Source organism: Elaeis guineensis, chromosome 10, assembly GCF_000442705.2.
Source record: "Elaeis guineensis isolate ETL-2024a chromosome 10, EG11, whole genome shotgun sequence".
Taxonomy (NCBI): domain Eukaryota; kingdom Viridiplantae; phylum Streptophyta; class Magnoliopsida; order Arecales; family Arecaceae; genus Elaeis; species Elaeis guineensis.
In genome coordinates this window covers 10,706,048-10,729,866 of record NC_026002.2, presented here as the reverse complement: position 1 = coordinate 10,729,866, position 23,819 = coordinate 10,706,048, and the positions used below count along the sequence as shown (strand labels likewise).

The following is a 23,819-nucleotide window of genomic DNA, read 5'->3' as shown; positions in this document are numbered from 1 at the left end:
TTGATTGATGAAGTTCTCGTAACTCTACTGTATTACTTTATGTCTATTTACAAGCTACTGACAATGGGTGATCAAAAAGTTGGATAAATGTAGGCGAGTCATTTGAAAAGGTCTATATCGAGTGTTAAAGATCTAGAAGTTATGAATTAAGTTCTCCTGGCCATATGGAGTTGGAAATTCTTGAGAAAAAAATAAATGATCTTAATATCACCAAGAAATCAAATTTCTCATCTCCTACAAATTGAAGCACAACAAGAATTTAGTTCACAAAGAAAAGATTGGTGTTAAAGATCTGGAAGTCATGAACTAGGTTCTCTTGGCCATATGGAGTTGGAAATCCTTGAGAAAAGACAAATGACCTTAATATCATAAAGAAATCAAATTTTTCATCTCCTGCAAATTGAGCACAACAAGAACTAAATTCACTGTTAGAACAATCTTAGATACAGTCATCTGAATGTGCTTTTTCTTTTTGTACGAGATAACATTGCATTCTTGTCCTCTTATATGGTATAAACCAATGTAACCTGATTTTCAGTTTCAATTAAAGCAAAATTTTGCCTGGTCAGGTCATTTTTGACTTAAACATGAAATGTTTGATTTATCATGAATTTTTTGACTTAATAGAAATGTGTTTGCCAGAATTCATACTCAGTACGTGTCTCTGTATACACATTGCACATGCACGTTTGTGTATATATACATAAGAACCATGCAGGCACGCACATGTTAAATTTAATTAAGAATCTTGTTACTGTTGTATTTTTGTATATTATAATTTTCAGAGTTGCTTAATTCTAGGGATGGCAAAATCGATCCGACCCGATGGATATGCATCCTACCCAAATCTGATCAAACCCGAAAAATAAGATTTGATAGGGTTTGGGTTCGGATTTGGATAAAATCCGAAAACTATAGCACGGATATAGGTAGGGTATGGATAGTGTTGTTTTCTACCCAAACCCGAATCCGATCCGAACCTACGGATATGGGTAATATCCGAACCCATACCCGAATATATATATTTATAATTTTATTTCGATAATTCTATTTTGGTTGATAATATGCATAAAATTATTTTGGTTATTTATATGTTCTATGTTGAATTGTAATTTTATTTATGTTTGATTTCTATAAATCTGGACTTATAAATTATGTTCTATGTTGAATTGGTAATTTTATTTTGATTGATAATATGCATAAAATTATTTTGGTTGTTTATTTTTTTGGGTATGGGATAGGTATAAGGTGGATATGAGTTGGATATGGGAAAATGAGTTATCCGTGGGTATCTCCGAACCCGTTGGATATGAAGATGGATATCTCTTTTCTTATCTGATCGATTATCAGATAGGATTTGGATATAGAATATTAAGTTCGGATTTGAAGATAGGTAGTACAATACCTGACTCAAATCTTACCCATTATCATCCCTACTTAATTCAAAAAATAAAGACATCTATGTTCTGATCAGCTATTGTTATTGTTAATTTTGTTGGTATACAAAGTGCCTTTCTTTCAATTCTCAATACATCTCATTCTAAGGTGGTTAACAAACCATTTGATCCATGCAGTGTCCATCAAGGGCACTCAGAGATAAGAACCCAAGACAGTTAACAGGATCAACGATGCTGGATTGATGGAGGAAAGTAATTTGGAACATCTTTCATCAATTATTTCTTTAATTTCTACTTTCTTGAAAATTATTATTGTGACCTTGGTTTAGTAAATGCTATGTAATTTTTTGTTTTTGTTTTTCTTTTTCTCCGCTGAAGCTATATGTTGGTTGGAACCAATGAGTTCTCGGATTTACTTTATTATCTCTAGATTAGCTTACTAAGAACCATTATCATTCTATTATCATTCTCCACTAGGAGGCCCATTTTTTAAGATACATTAAGAGATGTCAATTTTTTTAATTATTTGACTACTGGAGAACGATAATATATGAAGAATGATGTGAAATCATAGTTATTGTAACATTTTGGCTGCTTCATCAGCTTCAAATTGTTTCTTCTTTTTTCTGATTGCTTCCTGTCACTTGAGGTACTTAGTCTCTTTGATATCATTCTTCTTTGAAGACCCATCTTGATGTTATTTGGATCCATGTACTTGTTGCTTCTTAACATATACTGACCTAATTCACTTCCGAAGGAAAGAAAAAGACACTACATGCAAAGAGGCTATTTCTGTGTTTTGAACCCATGACCCGGTCACCAAGGACCCAAACCTTATCATTGCTAGAAGGTGGGGAATATAGAATGAGAAATTAATATATAATGAAAGAATAGCACGAAGTACCTACGAATGGAAACAACTATAGGGAAACTCAAATACCAGAGAGCCTGCGAAGCTGAATCTTTGTTTGGTTTTGTTATGATGAAATTTTCATCCCCTCAACAAGAAAGACATGCCTCTGGTTGGGTCATAAAACCACAGATCTATAATTAGAAAAGATGTCTCTCCGTAGATCCATTTGTACTCTTATTTTTGTTTCCTGTTTTTTTTGGAAGTAAAAAGGTTCCAACATGGTTTGCGCTGCCTGATTCAGAGCGTGCTGATCATACCAGCAACAGGCGTTTTGTAATGGCTCTGCACATATATTGTATTGGTCCTTTTCTGCCAATCTTGAGTTCAAATGCACACATCCACATCAATAATTCTATTATGCTTAATATTCATCTTATAACCTTCGTTATTGTAATTTTAATTCCTATATCCTTCAGTTATCTTTTCCTTAATTACAGTCTAGCATCCCGGAGTCATGAAAACCAAGCCTTGTAGTTTCACATCATGTATTTAAAGTTTTTCTTGATGAATCCTCTTTCATCATCAATCCCTTCAAGGTTTTAAACCTTAAGCAAATCGTATTTTCAATCCATTTCCTGGAGTACTAGCTTTTGGACCATTGCCACGCATTCACTGATAAGCATGGGATGTCTCCCATCCCATACAATGCTTGCACTGAGCATGCACTTTTCTGGAAAGATGCATGGCATTATCAGTGCATATCAGGTTGATGCTAAAATATGTGACTAAATGTACTCTGCTTAGGTTATATGTCATGTCTCTCTACTTTTTAGTAGGAAGTCTATGGTTAGACCACTAAACATTGTTGGTGTCTCATCCAAGAAATCTTGCATCTGTCATATAAAAATTTCCTTTTTTTTTTTTTCTTTTGTAAAAAACATTTAGCATGATTTGCCAAACTAGACCAAACCACCCGGTTCGGCCCGTACCGAGCCAAACCAGCATGGAATCGAGACAGTTCGGCCTTGAAATCCTGAATCAAGCGATTCGGTACAGTTTGGCCCTATTTTGATTCTTATTTTTTTTCATTTTGTTACTGTGTGCTTCAGTATTCGGCAATGGGGGGATTTAAAAGGAGACTTTTCTTCCTTCGGTTTCACCCCATTTTCAAAGTAGAAACAACAAGCAAAATAAGGAGAACTCATCAAATAGAGGTACGTAAGCTTATCTCCCACTTCCAATTCTCTTCTTCCTCTCTCTTTTTTTTTGAGACTTTAAAATCCGTAAAAATTGAAAAAAATAAAACAAACCATACCAAAATTTTTTATTTTGGATGATCTATACAATGACACTAAAATTATTAATTTTCGTTGAGTATATAATTTTTAAATTAAAAATATATTTTTAAAATAAAAATAATAAAATTTAAAATTAAAAATTAATTATTAAATCAAAGTAGTATTTTGGGGTTGCAAGTTACTTTCAACATAAATTTGATGTCCGTTTATCAAAATTTTGACGTATCATATGCATAGTAACCTAGACCTAAATTTAAATAAAATTAAAAAAAATAAATATATTTCATGTATGCCCACTATCTTAGAAAAATATATATAACATCCATAAAAAATTCTACATGGATCTAAGACCAAATTACTTTTTCATAATTTCAAACTTTATAATATTTTTTAATTTAAAAAATATATAAAATATATAAAATTAATTAAAAAATAATTTTTAAAAAAATCAAATTTTACTATTTTTACATAATTATTGAACTGCTTTAGTTGTTCAACTTTCAGGAATGGACCCATTAAAAAGAAGCCGAAGCATGATATTGGTTGAGACTACAGGCAGATGCTTTCAAATTGACACTATTGGAGATGCAATTGATGCAACACAGAGTTCAAGAAAAGAGGATAACTAAGTTAAAGCAACACTTGATTAATGATTTTTCTAATGTAGCTATGTGCCGAAAGTATCCGTCCGTAACTAATGAAGAAGCATTTCGCTGATTCAAAGTAACGAAGGAGAGAACTTCAAAAAAAAGATAGAGATAGACCACCGAGCTGTGCGGCACCTTCCTATGACTTTAGGAAGTCAAAGGAAGCATCTGCCCAGACGAGCATCATAGGTTCAGCTGCCATTGATGCGAGCTTGAAAAATCAATGACGGCTTAAGGAGTTGGTAAGACATAAGACTCAATTTGGATCATCAATTTATGAGTCAGGGTCGGACTATACAAACACTACAAGAGAGTCAGATTTTAGAAGGACCTCAATTAGAGAGCCTGTCGATAAAGACACAAGTCATATTGCTTCTATGTTGGAAGCTTTTGGTAGCAGAAAAAAATTTTTAGAAAGATTCCAACTAAAGCCACTATCCATGACTTAGATTCATATGCCTTCCCTAACAGAAATTCCAAGCAACAGAGGGTCGATAGTATGTTGAAAATTGATAAGAAAAAGGATATATGACGAGCTATTGCGTCCTAATTTCACTTCAGCCACATCCTAACACATGCGACAAAACAACACATATTATTGCTCTATTATTGCATTTATACAGGCTACCGATCCAAATGTAGATCCTTCAGGATCCAAAAGCACCTATGGTAAAATTCTTGTTAACAATAAGGAAGAACTACAGAAATGGATTGCATCATATCATAATAAATGGTCGATATATTGACTTACGATGATGTGTGATGGTTGGACTGATCCTACCAAACAAAACATCATCAACTTTCGAACATATTGTAATTGAAAAATATTTTTTCAGAAATCTATTGATGCTTTAGATCAGGTGCACAATATTGCATATATCCTTGAATTGACAGAAGAGGTAATCGATCAGGTCAGAGAGTAGAATGTCATGCAAATTATCACCAATAAGACTGTAGGAAAGATTATGATGCAGCGGTGACCACATATATTCTAGACACTATGTGCCGCACATTATATTGATCAGATATTGATGGATATTGGAAAGCTTAAAAAGATGTAGAAGATAGTCAATGTGGTGCAGACGATAACTAGATTCTTTTACAATCATACATGAATCCTATCATTGATGCGGCGATATACAGAAGAAAACATATTGAGACCAGATGTCGCACAGTTTGCTACAAATTATATGACAATGGATAGTCTTATTGACAAGAAAATACACCTATGTCAGATGTTTCAATCCTGAATGGCAAGAGAGTAGATATACCAAGCAGGTATTGAGAGAAGCAATGTGGAAAACTTAATGACGAGACAGATATTCTGATAGTAGAATGAGAATATAGTGAAGGCTATCAAGCCTTTATATAAGGTGCTTCGGACTATGGACAGAGAAAGATGTCCTTAGATGGGCTTCTTGTGTCACGTGATGGAGAGGGCAAATGATCAGATTAGGTTGGCAGATCCGCAATATGTCCATAAGTATATTGAAATCATTGAGTATCAATAGGACTATCAGATAGATAGCGACTTATATCTAGTAGGTAAGCAGCAAAACAAGAATGCTCTGAAATTTGATTACTCTTATATTTATATAAATATGCTTAATTAATTTTAAAATTTATCTGCAGCTTACTATCTGAATCCAAGATTTCAGTATATGATATCTGGGATAGACATAGATAACGAGCTTCTGATATCTCTATAAAATATAATATATAAGATAGAGCCCGATCCAAATCGTAACTATGTGCATACAAAAAGTTAGGTTAAGTAGTTTTTGTTAACTTAGTTGTATCTTCAACCAATAACACATCATAATAAATATATTTTTTACAATAAAATATTTAGAGAGGATACAATAGCTTTGGAATAGATGTGGCGGTCACAAAAAGGTTAAATCCAGATAGATTATATATAAACAACTCTTATTTGACATTATATGGATACTAATAAGTCCAATAATATAATTTATTTTTAATTTCCTTCAATTTCAATACTTTTGCAGTTGACTGCTGGATCCATTTTAAATTGATGGCTCCTACTCTAAAATAACTTGCCATCAGAATCTTCTCCTAAACAATCTTCTTAAGTGGTTGTGAGTGCAATTGATCGATCTTCGTCCTTATCCACAGCAAACAACGAAGTCATCTGACATAGAAATGCCTCAACGACCATTGTACATGTTCACTATAATTTAAGATTGAGGTTAAAATATATTCAAGAGAAAATTCAATTGAAATACTCGGATCCGACTGCAAATGACTTTATGAATGATCAGGAGAACTTAATAATCGGATGGATTATGGGTCAACAGCAGGAGGCAGAACTTAATGAGCCAGGATCGCCTCCACGACCAACCAGTTTCATAGCTAATAAGGTTTGGATATATGCTGAGCAATGGGCAACCAATAATATTCCATACAGGCTTCCAGTTTATCAGCCACAGCAAACTTCCTTGTGAGGCATGACGAAAGGACAAGTAGCTCCTCAACATAGAGACAAAGAAAAAGAAAAGATGGCTGCAACCCCGATGGAGAGGATGGAGCAGTCAGTTGATCCAATTCATTCAGATTCAAAGACCGCACAGAGCGATGATGATAGTTCTTCTGATGGTCATAGATTGAAAGTCATAGAGCAAGCGGATGATAAGAGACCACTATTTATGAGACGCAATCGCAAGATGATTTTTGATTTGCTAATAAGTCCCAGTTTACACATACTACACAGGATAAAAACCACGATGCACAAGCTGATAGAGCCTACAAGAATATAATTATATACAGACGATGGGCTCCTCGAGATCATTCAAGATATCATACAGCTCTAAATGACCTCGTACATAGAGTTGGATCCATGAATATATCAAATCCCTCATCATGTTCTGAATTCTCTTATCAAAAACCACAGGTAGCTTATGATCCATATGGATAAAGATATGATGCATTCAAGACATCGCCTTCTAGTGACTACTATCCTATGTAATCTGGAGTATCTTACGGATCGAATTTTACTGTCGGTATATTCGGATGGATCTCTCTACTGCCTACTATCAATCTAAGAATACCTCTCAGAGTTAAAGCTTCAGCGAAAGATATGCAACAAGTTACAATCCAACACGCATACCTTATGAGATGAGCATAGAGGACTACAGTGCTGCATGGATAGAGAGATGGTTCGATGTTCCACCAGATTATATAAATGATCCAAATATTGATGAATGACATTGACGCTCGACAAGATTCTAAATCTCGATATGTATTAATTATTTATTTTTATATTTTTTAATTAATTTATATATTTTATGATTCAATAACAACTAGTCCTTATAAAATTATTTTTCTGTGACATAACATTATGTTAGATTCAAATCCGCATTACACGTTTAATTGTAGGTGTACCAGAGTGATACAAACATCAAATAACATCAAGAAACATCAATTTAAACTTAAAATCATTCAAAAATAATGAAAAATTGATTAAATATCTTTGAAATAAAAAAATTGAAAATAAAATAAAAAAATTGACCGGCACGCCACACCGCACCAAGTGTCTACAGGTACCATGCCGGCCGCGACTGGTATCATCTCCGATACCAATTCAGCCTCCCTCAGCTTTAGAATCTATCCTCTGCTATCTAAGAAGTCTAGCTCACAATTTAAAAAATTAACATTACTTGAGAGCAAGCAAGCAATACCTAAGAGAATAAGCATGCCTTTGCTAAAGCATTATTTAGTGCCAGTTTGGTATCGTTGTTGCTTTCTGTTCATCTTTCTGTAAAAATTATTATAGAAATAGCATGACTTCTCCTATAATGCTATTCCTTGCTTTTGGTTTTCACTCTTTTGAAGCAATAAATATTTGCTCCAAAAGCTCTAAAGATTTAACAGATAATTTAAAAAACAAAAGGGTTTCATCATAAATGATGTTCACTCTAGTTCATTTTTCTTCTTGCATTTTTGAAAACAAAAACAAAAGCAAAAGCAAAACCGAACTGGCCCTCAATTGTCTGTTGATCCATGATCAAAGTACAAGTTTGAACCAAAATCCTATACCTATGTAAAATCTGTCAGTCTTGGTTGAATGTATAGACAGACCCACACCTGGCCAAAAAATTTTGTTGCATTATGCAGAAAGATTGAAACTGTTGCTTTGTAGCCTACTCTATAAGAGGTTTCTCCATTTGTCAAAGAATCTTGATTATGTGTTTGCGCAATTTCAGGCTTATGACTTTTTCAAATGGAAAAAGAGATGAAGTTATACATTTGAATTTGTTGAGTTAAAAGTATTCTTGTTCTAACGCGATGATAAGAACCTGCCTTTTGAAAATAGCCTAGAAAATGCATGTGCCTCCATAAACCAGACATTAAGAGAATGAAAATATTATGTTTCAGAATGTGCAGTTCCTTTCCAAGCTAAAACAAACAGTTCAGCACACATGGACATTGAAAAACAAGCTAACTACTTTGTTTCAGACCTTTGTAACTTCTTGCAGCAATATCAGGCTCTTTCATAATAAGTCTCCTCTATTTCACAAGCCTAACCTAGTATAATATTATATCTTTCAAGGTTTGCCGTCTTAATACCAGATCCCGTACTAGTATCATCCTATTACAGTATCATACAGTATGAGACAGCAAAGCATATCCGGCATACCAATTCAGTACCAATATAGTATGGTATGTCTGATATGGTACGGTACCACAGCAAACCTTGGTAGCTTCTACTATGTTACATCCCTTGATTACAAAATCCCTAGTGTAAACATAGACAATTGCATGAAGCCACATTTCTTTACTCAGTGCACCTACCAAGCCACAATATTCATGTCCTTCCTTTTCTTTCATCAAACAAACAGATCTCAATGCAATGAAAAAGATTTGAAAGGGATAAGCAAATAGGTGTAACATTTGTGATCATATTGATAATAAATGGTAATGTATTCGTCACTGAATTGACAAAATGTCATAAATGAAGCTGTGAGAATAACTCCTATTGTGTAAAAAATTAGAGACATAAGACAGCTATTGTGCAAATGACATCCTATGACTTATGTATTGGAATGAAAAGGAAAAGCAAATGTATTCAACCAGACAAGTATTCGAACACAAAAAAGGCAGCAGGCGAGGATCAAGACTCTACTGACAGGAAGGAGTGGAGGCCAAATACTAAGAAAAGTACCCCACTGGAGAGTGCAACCTACCACAAGATTAATACAGCATCAATGTCTATAACATGTTTTCAAGAAGTGTTAGGGTAAAAACTAAAAGGGTAATCCCTTACCATCTTCTCAGATATTTGGGATGCCAAGCTCTTTCCACCAAGAACAGCTGCTGTAGTACACAATGCCTGTGCCCTGCACCCAAATATAAAAACCAAGAAAAACAGTTGCATTCAGCTAAAATAGATAACAATTAGAATAAAAGGGGCGTTCATAAACAAGACAGAAGGTTTTCACCCAAAAAACAAAAAGGGGACATGAGGTTCAGGTCATACATGATGCCCCCAAGAACCACACCGAATGGGTGTTCATCAGCAGCCAAACCAATTGTAGCAATCTGAGAAAAAAGACACAGCAAATTGTAATGGCCCGTACTTTAGTACAATGAGCAACCCATGTGATTTAAAGAAATTATTTATCCACAGATTACCTGACTCTTATCACCCCACTCACCAAAGAAACTAATGGAAAATGCCTGCAGAGATGGATAAGAACAACATCTTTAAACTGTGCATCATATAACAACATTGCATCTATATTTTTTATCTTGTCCCAGTGACCTTACAACCATACCTTCAGAAATATGGGTGAGAAGAACTGTGTCAGAAATGGTCTCTGTTGTTTCTTTAAATCATTATCCCCCTATTTATGAAGAATGAATAAGTAATTTAGTTAATGGCCGACCAACCATACAATATGAAAATGCCATTATCAGCTGATACGATTTATAGTTAAATTTTCATGTCATTCTGAAGAAATGGAAGTATATAATACAAAGACACAGTACATAGGGCATCTAGCTAGTGAATACCCACAATTCAAGGTTTATAATCCTATGAACAGACCGGAGAGGAAGCTATCAATCATCTCATTGGTGTGCACTGTAAATGTTGAAGACCAAATAATCCTTGCTCAAACACCCATAATCAGTCTAAAGTTTCATATAACTATGAACAAAACAGCCTTTTAAGGTTTCATGCCAGGTTTTGATTAGAAAAAAAAAAGAAGAGAGAGAGAGAGAAAGAAATACAGCAAATCCCTATCCGGTACAGGATTTGATTCTTTTGTCACAATGTTACATTTCAAACCATTGAATGGACTGACTCAACAAACCCCGATAAAAAGAAGATTATCAAGTATTGTCATTCCTTTCTGATTCAGCAATGGACCAATACACAACACTGATCACAAAGAATTACACAATTAGACTACAACATCCAATGTTGAAATTTGCCTGGGTGAATGACCACCCACTTGATCAAAGAAAGCAAACATTGATGGAACCTTTGGATGGTCCTAACATGCAGGGATGCTTCGAATACCAATATGGCTCATTCCTTGAGCATGAATATTCTGACTTGATAATCTGCAACCATTAATATGTTCCCACAAAGCATGCATGTTATGACTTTAATTTTTAACCATCCATATATTCCCACAAGCAGAACATTCCATAAACTTCAGTCAATTTATGAAGTATTTAATTTTGAAAGAAATAATTTAGTTGAGCCAAGATTAGCCATACTGGTGTTCTTAACAAGGACAAGTTTCTGGGGAGATCCCAAAGCAGGTGCAGCATCATAAGCGAAAGATTTCTGCTACTAAGCTACAGCCACTATGACTACCGTAGCCATCTTTACCTCATTTCAATCTTCCCTTCTAGAAGTGCATGTCAGTCATTATATGCCACTCTTAGAGGAAATTAATGTTGAAACTAAAAAAAATCTAAAGATGCTTATCAAGAGAAGGTAACTCACTACTGATCAAATTTTGTTTATGGAGTTGGTAAATGATTTTGAAGCCAGAGAAAAAACCTTTGATGCTTGGAACCCCAATACCAAGAAGGCTAATTAAGTTTTTGTAAACTACAGATATCTCCCTGGAGCAATTTAAATTACGTTTAATACATAACATATACCAACTACCATAGTATGAATTGACATCATGGAGATCTAGACCTGGCTCCCTAACTTGATGGGTCCACCGATGGTGTAAGAAGCATAAAGAGGTTGTGGTGCAAACCGAGGCCTTTAGACTGGTCAGAATGGCACCAAGTCCATCCATGACCAAATGGATGAAGTGCAAACACCAAAAGAATCCCAATTGCATTGAATTGGGTCTGACAGTTCCAATTGGCCATACAATGCATCTGACAGCTTAATCATGTTTTCCTGTTGGTGACAACAATTTAGCATTAGCCATGACATCAGCAAGATAGTGTGGATCAAAGTTAAAATCCTGCCATCTACACCAAATAAATCCAGCAGGACCATCTAGTCATCTAGTCCTAACTAATGGACAGTTCTAGCTACTAGATGCCTAAACCTGCCACGGATTTGATGAATACAACCTTTATTTGTTTCCAATTCATAGTCTCATTAGTTTGAGCTGGACTTTGGAGGCATTAAATCTTAGGTGCCCAACGACCCCAAAAATACCCTACCTATTTACTAAATTCTACACATTAATTAAAAAAGTCCACTTTTTGAGTTTATGTGCTTGTGTTCTCTCTCCATGAGGTATCCTTGCATTAGTAGATCTCAGGGACATTCATTGGAAAACCTCTACCAGCCAAAGGAAACTGCAGAAAGCTACAGTAGACTGCGGATATTAAAGGAAGTTTGGTAATGTGGATTTACGACTAGGTAAATACCCTTTACCTTCACAACTATATAGTACCTCCCATTTCAGTTTTAAGCATATTAAAACTCATAAAACCATAGAAACACAACACCTACCCAATTCAAGTCGAGGGCATGTTTCTCTTCCTCTTGTAGTTAGAAGCTAGGCTTGTCACTCCAATAGGCAACCACATCTCATGTTAGCTAATTATCACAAACCTGCTTTTGCAATGCACCCTGATCTTGTGTAGTGCCATAATGTCCAGGTTGTATCAGCACCAGATAAACATTTGTTACAACTCAATGCACTTGGATACTTACCATAAGTACCCATTTAGTTTTATGAATAAGGTACTTGATACAATTATATGTGGTTCAAATACTTGCCTATATGTCACAGACAATGTTGGAGGTCATCAGGTTACCAGTCAAGTAATCTTGGGTCAATTCAACCGCCAGATCAATAATCCATTAAGTTAAATAAAACCTCCTTTGTCCCTCATCATGGTATCCTAAACCAGAGAGAAACAGAATCTATAAAGCAAGAAAACAAGATCTAAAACCATAAATTTTTTATCAGACAGGATAAATTTTGATTATTGTCAGAATATATTCATTTATTTGTGTTCTTGCCATGATAACCATATCCTGACATTTCAAAATTTGTCACATTGTCATAACCAAACCACGTCCCATTTGCATATTAAATCATCTTCATGCTTCCTATGTTATAATTATAAATTCTAGAGAACTTGCCTAATTTTCTTATAAGATGGATACTCTAATCCATGAATATCACTATGCCCTAAGTGATTACTTATGTTACTTATGTTAATTTCTTTATTTCTACCCTTTATTTTATCATAGAAGTGCTTTTAGAAAGTAACTTCACAAACCATGGGTCTAACCTTTCCCCTCAGGACCCCTCCCAAAGCTCATAAATAAGATCGAAAGAATATTTGCGAGTTTTTTATCAGGTGAACTTGAAGGCATTCATAAGCATCAAATGGTGGAGTGATTTGTTCTTTCCTGATTCTGATGATGGTGCTGGATTTAAAAGGTTAGTTAATGCTGTAAGTCTTAATAGCATCACATTATGGTAGATGAAGAGATTGAATGAATCCTTATGTACCAAGATTCTTCTCTCTAAATGTTGTGAAAATGACTGATCCACACCTTGTTGGCCAATCATCTTAGTTGTTCACCCACTTGGAGAAAGTTGTTACGAGTTACAAAGCATCCAAAAATCGCATTGGCTTGTTAGTTGGCAAAAGAGAATCAAATTTCTGGTGGGATATTGGAAATGACTCTAACTAGCAGGTTGTATGCTTGAAGCTCAATAACCGTTTGATGACAGGCCATCTTAAGTAGGAAATTGTCCTGCTTAGTCCTTCACTTGAGTTAATTCAGCTCATCAATAGTACGAGCATTTTTATCAATTCCAATAAAACTATTCATATGGGCTATAAGATCATAAGATGTTTTACTCTCAAATCAGCTGGCAATCTCTTTGAGAAAGAAGATTTGCAGAGGCTAATCTAAGAAGTGTTTGGACCAAGTATCCTTTTAAAACTCTCACTATGTGACATCTTCAGAAATTCAGATTACCAGTGGATGGCTCTTTGGACTCCAGTGGAATTCATTTGGCTTGTAAATGTAGTTGTTTCACTGAGGACATTGAAAATCCACCAATCTTCCCTGTTCGTGAATTGGCATGCCTTTATTAGGATCGAATTCTCTAATCTTTTTGGCGCCCAAAAGCTTAATAACTTGGACATTATTCAAAGCCTAAGTATTCAACATCTCCATTCAAGTTAAAAAGACCAAGATACAGCTACTAAAAAAATTCCTTCTTTGCATTATATGCTAGAAATCTGTGTGAAAGAAATAGAATATTTGAAAACTCAAAAAAGTCAGACATTGGTTATAAATGCCTTTAACATCCGGGTTTGAGATATTTTTATTGCCTTCCAGGTTAAAGATGCCCCCACAAATGACTTTGATAGGTCAGTGCTTTCTAAATCTGGTGTCTCTAATCTCAAGCCTAGAAAAGTTGAAGGCACTCTGAACTAAGTGAATCAAACCACCTCCTCATTTTGTACAATTGAACTGTGATGATGCATCAAAAGGCAAGCCTGGTACGCCTGATGATGGTGGTGTTGCACAGGATGATGGCAGTGCAGGGATGGGGGGGTGGGGGTGTGGTACGGTAGGGGCAGATTTATTTTGGGTTTTGATGACTTCTATAAGTTTGTTAAGTTTGCTAAAATGACAGAACTTCTTGATAGAATGAAACTTTGCACCCAAAAGGTTTCTTTTCCAACATTGTACAATCTGATTCTCAATTATTGGCTGATATCATTAAACAATATTCCCACATTCCTCGAAAGTCGTACCTTGTTCAGAAATTCAGAATGCCGGCTGATTCCATATATGTCGTGCTTCAGCAATTATCTAAAGATACAATTTGGTTGTGGATCATATGGCAAATCTTGTTTGTGATACTCAAAGTGTTTTTTTTCCCAACTCTTTCAGTTCACTTCCAGCTGGTACAAAAGGTTATCTGACATTGGATCAGATGGATCATTGGCAACCTGACTCAATTTTTTGTAAGATATACTTTTTTAGCTGCTGGACTTTCTTTTCTTTCATTTCATGTCCCTTTTCTTCCCTTATAGTTCCCTTTTCTACACAAATAAACTGGAAGAGTTACATGCCGAATTCCACCTTAGACAAAAGGGTGACTTCCCAAAAAGAAGGATTGCTGGACCAATATGCTTCTTGACCCATAAGTTTTCTAGTGGAACTTCTTTGCACATAAATAGAATCGTACTTATTTGCTAATTTGCATGGCATACTAGGCTGTGAATTTGAATCAAAATCTCTAAAAATTGTTGAAGTTTCCTCATGGTTTAATTTGCTTAGTTTAAGGATCCATCTACATCTCATTCAGATAAATGTCCTTAACAAATTATCAAAAAAATGTTTTCTACTTTTCTTGCAGACTTCTTGGTTGGCCCACGACTCTGCCTTTGTTCTATTACCCCATTCTAGCTTCTCAAGACTCTTAGTTGCAAAGAAATCTAAATATTTGTCCTAAAAGGTTTGCAATAGATGCAACTTATAAGTTTCCATAATTATTCTACCAAGGGATGCAACTCGAGTAGGTCAGCTCATGTTGAAGGCTTGACCTTAACCCAGCCCTACTTTTATATCTCTAAACCTGACCTGACTTCAGGTTGGGCTAATTCCTGTTCGGGTCAGTATCATGCCAAGGTGGATCAGGTCGAGTTGTGTTTCCTCCATGCTTGTGTGCACATATGCATACATATGTATAAGTACATATGTACATATCTAAAAGGTAATCTTGGCTCCTCCCACCTGGATCTGAGGCTTGATCCAGCCAGCTCCCCAGCCACACAATGGTGCATTCATCTCCATCAACACTCCCCTCCCCTCCCCCTCTCCAAAAACCACACACACACACACACACTCTTCAGCTGTCCATCTCCAAGAAGACAAAAGTGAAAATTGTCAAATCAAGTGAGAGGTGCATGTTCTCTCTCTTCATGGTACCTGGTAAGGTTCAACTTTGAATCTGACCTTAAACCCAACTCAACCAAATACAGGGTCTGAATTGTTTTGAAGTTAAGCCCTACATGCTTTCTTAAAACATTAAGCCAGCCCAGCCCAAGAACATGATTGGGTTGGTTATTTTCTAGTTGAACCCCGCCCAAGTTGCAGCTCTAATTTTACAAAGATCTAAACCTGTTCCTAATGGTTAATCTCAGAACATTCACAATTGACAGTTTTCATGCAACCAATTTTTATGCCAACCAAAGTCTCACAAAGATTTGCTTTTACCAAAGCCCTCACAATACGCTACAGACATCATCCAGCTAGCTCTTCAACCACAAAATAATATGAATGAAGACAAAAACCAAATCCTAAAACAGTTGAAATATAAATGGACATTTTGTGCTAATATCTCACCATAATAATACTCACACTGTGAGAACCTAGGTAAACAAGAAAGTAAGAAAATTATACAAATATCTCCTAGCATAAAGTGTCTTTCGAAGGAAAATTTTGCACCAAGTATGTTTTAGACATATATTGTTTTTCTAAACAGGAATTTAGAAGGCTTATTTTTGTCCCAGTTTCTTTGTCATCTAATCCACTCCACATTATCAAGACACACTATACAAGCTTAACCCAAAAGCCATTTCATGACACTTTCATTCTCATTTCCTCACATACAATCCATCTAGCAAGCTCCTTTCAAATGAAACCTTTGCAAATCCTCTTACCAGTCAAACACCAAAACAAATTGTATAAGAGTATGAAATGGATTACAGGTTCCATTTCAACAGACAGGAAAACAGTATACTCTCTCTAATACATCAACTAATGAATGTAACCTTGCTAGTTGATTGAAAACTTGTCCTGCATTTATATAAAGAGGAACATACATCTTTTATTTAACTTTAAACAAACAATTTGACTAGAGCAGATAAGAGACATTGGGTGACTATGAATCCATTTGACCTAAACGTTTGTTAAAATGCTTGGAGAAGAAAATTATTTATCACTTTTTACGTTTAAACAAAGTGCTTTTCACTGCTGAAGAGTTGCTTATCTTTATGAAGACCAGGAAGAGCACGATAACTTCAGTCAACAGAAAGTAAGTTGATATGAGAAATAAAGATAAACAGAGACCAGTTTACACATGCCAACTGACCTTAGAACCTCCATTGGTGCCACCTGTGCCAGCTTTCCAGTCAGCATCCTAATTAAATAGAACAAAAACATAGCAAGAATATGGTATGTAGAATTAAATAAACCAATGGACCAGAGATGATTTTCACCAACCAGTTTCGCCTCCACTTCCTTCAGCTCTTCAACTTCCCTAATGGGAAAATGTTAAGTATAGAAATAAGTGATGAAACTTGATTTGAATGAGAAAGAAACTGATAAATATTTAAAAAGGGGAAACAGCAGATATGCATACCCATCTTCTGTAAATCCTTCCCATAAAGACCAAAATCCAAATATAAAGAACAACACAGTTGTCACATGGTGCGTCCATTTGCGAGAAATCTGCTCCATTTCAACTCTGTTTTATTCACAAATATATACATGGCGCAGAGTATTGGGAAACAGAGAAGCTAAACCAAAATGTAATAAGAAACCGTAAACAAGAAAATAATTTCCAGAAAAGAATTTATAAAACTGCCCCAACCAGAAGATAATTTCAAGAAGCACATTGTTGGAAGACCAACAAAAGGAAAGACCTATTAATTCCTTAGGTATTGATCCCAGTGATAAAAGAATATTAAGTGAGATACAACTCAGATGGAGTGCATAAGTATAAAGATTGAAGTTTTCAGAAAAGAATTTATAAAACTGCCCCAACCAGAAGATAATTTCAAGAAGCACATTGTTGGAAGACCAACAAAAGGAAAGACCTATTAATTCCTTAGGTATTGATCCCAGTGATAAAAGAATATAAAGTGAGATACAACTCAGATGGAGTGCGTAAGTATAAAGATTGAAGTTTCATTCCCATAATCGAACTGAAACAGTAGTTTGGAATGGTATTTACATATTCAGTCCTCATCATCCTATTTAAGAGAAAGCCAGATTTATATCAATTAAAAGCATAAAAAGTTGTATTGATGGTTATAGACTAAGGATTATGATTGAAATTCTTAAGCAAGCATTCAAAGATCTACAGCTTTGCATTCAGTTTGATATTTAATTAGTTAAATTTAGCACTTTTGTCATTTATCTTATCTAACAACAGTTTATGTAATACCTCCTAGCATTGTATAGCAACAATTGTTAGATATTTTGGCCTTATCAATTCATTAGGCCATAGTTTTCTTGTTTTCAAAATTTGTTTTTCCTTGTGCAAATTCACCTGATCGGACAATTACAGAGTGGAAGTGGGAGTTGCTCATTATTGGTGTTTGATTCGAGGGATTCTAAAAGTATGTGGATGACAACATAGATGGAGCATTATTTTGTCTGTGCACACTGCCTGATAAACTCACTCTATAAATGGAGTATTGTTATTTATTTATTTAATTACTTGATAAAAGGGTCCCATCTTGGGCCTTCCTTTGGGAGAGCATATTAACTGAAACTGAAGAGGGGTTCATTATACAAAATTTTTGCCTTTGGATGAAATAATTTCTGGACTGAGATCTGAAAAGATTAAGCGTGTATGCATCAAATTAGATGAAAAATTTTGGGGACTAAGATATAGTGCTTTTCTAGTTAAACCTTTGGTTCCTACTAATGTTTGGATAAACAAAATTTATAAGCTGCTAAGGTTAGAGTACTTGTCAAATTTGAAGGTCACTATTTTAGCATAACCTGAAAATTCAGGGATTTGCTCCTAAGCTGGAAAGTTTACCTTCTTGTTTTGATGGAATTTGAATTCTATATATTTTTGTAGAAATCAAGTGGAGATTATTTCCTTGTTTACATATAATATCTTAAGTGAAAAATATTCATATAAATGAAATTTGTTCTATTCTTGCAAAGTCAGAGTCTTAAGTCTTAACCAACATACGCCTATCTCCAGCTTTTAAAATAATTGGATAGGAACAAAGGGTCAACAACCATTTAGGCTAGACCCTAAGGACACCTGTTAAATAAAAATATGTTGAAATGTAGATTTGATCTAGCTCAACATCATGTGACACCAAGTTGTCCACTCGATACTTGGTACCAACCCAGTAACTATACTAGCATGGTAAGTGCTGGCCGACATAGATTGTTAGTGGCTGGAAATTAAATCCTTGTCTAAGGTTACAGATCAAGATCAGCCATAATATAGAAGCTTCTAGCAGTATTAGTAGCATAAGAGTTTGGCAAATTATGTATACAACACCTACAATGCATTCTCACATAGTCATATAATCCCCTAATAAATTTAGTGATGATTTAAAATCTTACATGTGATGTAATTTTGCAAACATGGTAACAAGATGTCTGTTTGTAAAGCAAGTTATTTAACAGTATGCTATTCTCTTGTTAAAAGGAAATCAGCTCTTGGATGATATATGGTCTTACAAAGATTGGTTACAAAGTGTAGTTACATGTCTAAACCATAAATACATCCCAGTATAAAGACATTAAAATTTGTCTATGCTAAAATGTTGGAATTACATGGTATATTTTAACACACCAGTTGCAAACTCTTTTACAAATTTACATTGCCTACTTGTTTTTGGGTCCAGTGTTAGCACAAATACAACATGATGCATGATACTTTGAAGTTTGATCCTGTAAATTTTCAAAAGTCTCTAAGACTCCATTAAGGAAGATGCCATATCATACTCCCTCTCAAAAATCTACCTACTCCCTGGATGTAGTCCTCCACAAATGCTCGTTAGCATCTTCAGTTCTGTCATACAACAGGAACAGTAGATATGAGCCACAGACTACAGGGCCACCTTTTCATAATTCATCTTTTTGGGTTCCTGCTGCTTTTTTCACAGATCATAGAAGCACAGCCAACTCATCAGCCTAAGTATATAAAAAATGGAACATAACCAAGAGTAGGAGCACTTGTCTACGAGACTGATGACTCCCCATGGAAATGTATCCCATGTTTCTTTTGATAAAATAAACATCTCAACACAAAAGTATAAAGCATACTATATAAATGACTATTTCCAACGTAAAGGCTTTCTCTGGGTTGATCCAGAAACCAGATAATTGTTGTTCTAGAGCTCACTCAGTAAATTCCAAAGTAGAATGTGCAGCTGTTAATCATTTATCATGCATCATATGACCTCAGTCACTAATATCCCAGAAGCACATTTACCTCTATATTTCCATTAATCAAGCACAACCTTCAGTACTAACTTCCATCTGATTGTTCCAAATACTATTACACAGTTCTGAAGAAATCAGTAGCCTAATGCTTCTAATTCAAAGTTTACTATGAAGAATCTTGAGATTCAGTAAACCATTTTTCATATTCTTGCACCATTTTCACCATTCATTCTTCCAGTACTAACATCAATGAGTTCATTTACAAAGGAAAGCGACAGCATCTACAAAACAAATCTGATTCTTCAGTTTGTTGCACTGTAGCAGCTAGCAATTTTTAATCATTAGAAACACCTCTATTGAATAAGAAGGTATCCTGATCACATATGCTTTGGTGAAGGTATAATCAAACAATTAATAATAAGGACTTTTAATGATTGTGTTTCGAGGTTTTCAATTCCAAAATAATGAAATTTATTTTTCTTTTTTTCTCCAAGTCTAGAGTTTTCAAGTGTTTGTTGCTGACAAGCAAAATATAAAAGAACAAAAACATAAGAAGAAAAGAAAATATTATGAACTTGAAAATTTTTACTCTGAATAGAATTTTTTTGTCAACATTGCCAAACATCGAGTTAATTCCTAAAAAAAGCAATTTCTGATATATGAGTACATTAATTTTAAAAAAAAAAAAAAAGTAAGTTCATGAAATTGGAATGCACATGTTTTTCAGATAAAGCATCACTATACATGGATAATCTGACCATCATTTAGACAGTTATGCTCCACAAAGTCTCTAGTGACATTCAAATTCCTGATGCCAAATGACTGGGCCAAATTTCATCGAAGCAGGTAATATAATTGGATGAAATTTAAAAAATTTCCAATGTGTAAACTTGTGCATTAAATCCATTATCTCTTAGATCAATTAGTGCTCATTTTCCACAATAATTACTGGATACATGTAGATGTAGTCTATTATACCTGCTTAAATAAAAATAAATAACAGAAGCAACACTGGAGTACGAAGAAAGCATTTAACAGAGTATTAATATAGAGTTTTGGTGTACTTTATAAGCTAAAGAATTCATGTTTCATGGCATAAGGCCTCTACACTGCTATTGATGCATATAACTCCATAACCAGTACTTATTTCTAGAAACATCACAGAAAATGAACAAAATACAATAACTTCAAAAACTTACGAGCAGTCTATACAATAAGTTCAAAAACAAAGAGATAATACTTTCTCAATCATAAAAAGCATGTAGCATACCAGATTTGGTGCAGCCCAACCAAGCAAGGCAGATAAGATGGTCATCACCTACAATTCAACTCCATATATACGTGAAAACAGATGAAATTATGGGTCACATAAAGCAACAGCTGTAATATAAAAGTAACGGTCAAGGAAGAGAACTCACAATTAAGGCCATTAAACAACCTGCTAAGACAAGCCTCCTTGGATAGCGCATTGCCAAGATCTTAAGAAGAGAAATCATATGTCAGGAGAAACAAAAATAATTTTCAGGCTATCATAGGAAAAATGGATTGCATCTTTCCAAATTCTTACAAGTATGACCACCACACAATTCTTACATAGTACATTTTAGCAACAACGAGTAGCATGACAGTGGTACAGTGTCCATTTTTCCACTGTTCTAACAAGAAGCTATAGTAGAAGCTTGACAGCTTAGATCTTAGTAAAACAAATAAAAGGAATTTAATATTACAAGTAAAGCATGCTGAACATTTCATACTTCAAACTTCAGAACTACAAGTTCATGCCTAGGCAGCAAGATGTTAGGGGCAAGAGAGCAAAGGTTGAAGTTTGAACCCTTATGTATTTATAGATCCATAGAAGTAACAGAACCATCAAAATCAACAAAAAAAAAAATGAAAAAGAAATATTTTGGGGCATCCTACTAACGTATCATGGTTCATGACATAATAAACTCCTAAATAACATGAAAAACAGTTTTTTATGATCCACAGTTTAAAGATACCAAAAGCAACTAAGAAAGGTCATCAAGTGTTTGATGATGTGTAGATCATGATGAACAGTTTAGGATGACCCACCATATATTATGGCACTAGGATATAACTACATACTAAGGAGAGAGTTGAACTATGGTAGGATCTGGTCCAAACATTCTTACTGCAAAAATATATGATAGGCCATCTAAGTTGACGAGAAAACAACATTAACCATGACCCACAGAATTTAAACTGCTAAAAATACAAAAAATAATTGGAGGCCTTATTACCCTGCATCAGGTAATTGATAATATGGGTCACCACAATGGAGCTAGGGCGCTAAGATGCATGATGTGTATTTTAATCAAGATTCGAGAATATATTCCAATGAGCATGACAAAAACCATTGAGGCAAGCTTCTAAGCTGGATTCTCCGTGCTTGCATGTGTGTGTGTGTCTAGACTCTAGAAGAAGTTTTGATCAACAGGACCTAATATATAAATGTTGGTTTATTATGGCCCTTTTCCTAGAGCTCCATCTACTTTACAAACAACATGAGAGTCCACTGCCTCTGAAACCAAAGCGACTTCCAAACCCAACAACAACCACACCCCCCCCCCCCAAAAAAACCCACCCAAAAACCACACCCAAAAACCACACCCAAAAAAAAAAAAAAAGAATTCTATATATATATATCTTTGTTTACCTAATTTTGTTAAGACAAAATTAATCTTATATGATCCTTCTGACACGATAGTAATAAAATAACACATGCGTAATGAACGGGGTGTTGTCTTGTCTTTGGTCATGCCATATCAATCGGTTTATCTTCATAGGAAATCATTGTATCAGGATTGGCCTACCTTAATCTATATACCACAACAACAAGAGACTGGAAACTAGGAATCAAGGAGCTTCAGGACCTTGCTTTTAAAACTCGGTTCAATTCAGGCAAAAAAAAAAAAATCAGATGCTGGTAAACAGATTTCAAACTCTAAATCTGACAGAATCCGATCTTCACAAACCATAGTTCTAGTCTTCCTTAATACATCGGAACAAGGAACTCTGCATTTTTCACGTTCAATTTTAACCAAAAAAAATTTAAAAAAAAAAAAAAAAGGAAAGATGGACTTACCGCAGCTGCAAAGAAAGTCTTGTCTCCAATCTCTGATAGCACGGTCATTGCAAGCGATTTGGTAAAGCCCTGATCTCAACCAAATATATATATATCACAGATAAAACACAAATCTAAACAGGGAAGAACCAAATCGAGGCTCATTTTTCACCAGTCAAACAACTCACCTCGATTAGAGACAGCCCCATGCTTCCGCAGTGGATGGCAGAGATTATTTCAGCTGCCGCGGAAACGCAAGGGTGCCCTTACAGCCGAGGCCGAGGGCGAGAGAGGAGGAAGAGATGGCCCTTTTTTTCTTTTTGGTAAGAAGGAGATGACTTTTCGACAAAGACCGTCACGCCCCTTGTACCCAAAAAAATCAACCAAACGGACAAAAAGACCGTCACGCCACCGCCGGCCGATCTTTGAGAGGCGATAGCAGGGTCAGATCAGCAACAGGTCCGCTGCACACGGGCCCCACAAATTACCCTGGAGAGAGAGGGGAGATTTGGGTGTGTCTGGAATGGGTGTGTGTAAATTTTTTATTTTTTGGTCTCTGACTCATAGGTGAGGAATACGATGTATCAAAAAGAAAGAGGGGAGGAAAAAAAAAAAAAAACGGAATAGGAGAGTTGGCTAAAGTTCTCCAACATTATGGGCTTGAAGCCAACGGCAACGGATGGGATACGTAATACGTTTTTATATGCTTTGTTTCTTTTGAACTTTTCCATGGCCTTTTCGGTTCCAGATGGCCGCATTGTGGGGCACCATCGGGCCCCACCACGTGGAGAAACGGCCACGGCAATCACGAGTTTGGTGGACCGACCTCAGCACAATGTGAAATTATTCCCGACCACATGGCCCTGCCATCCATCACAGCGTTCCTATGATCCCGTTCATCAAAC

At 35.3% G+C, this 23,819-nt stretch overlaps 1 protein-coding gene across 1 annotated transcript; it reads right to left on the bottom strand.

Moving 5' to 3' along the window:
* Positions 1-9,094: 9,094 nt before the first annotated feature.
* Positions 9,095-23,285, bottom strand: LOC105053242 (GDT1-like protein 5). The gene is made up of 12 exons (XM_073244438.1): positions 23,103-23,285; positions 22,936-23,004; positions 21,248-21,307; positions 21,100-21,147; positions 17,050-17,138; positions 16,911-16,947; positions 16,780-16,827; positions 9,991-10,059; positions 9,848-9,892; positions 9,693-9,754; positions 9,480-9,552; positions 9,095-9,395 (listed from the first exon to the last, which is right to left on the bottom strand). Exons 1-12 carry the CDS (start codon positions 23,121-23,123, stop codon positions 9,327-9,329), a joined length of 690 nt encoding a protein of 229 aa, XP_073100539.1. The 5' UTR covers positions 23,124-23,285; the 3' UTR covers positions 9,095-9,326.
* Positions 23,286-23,819: the final 534 nt, after the last annotated feature.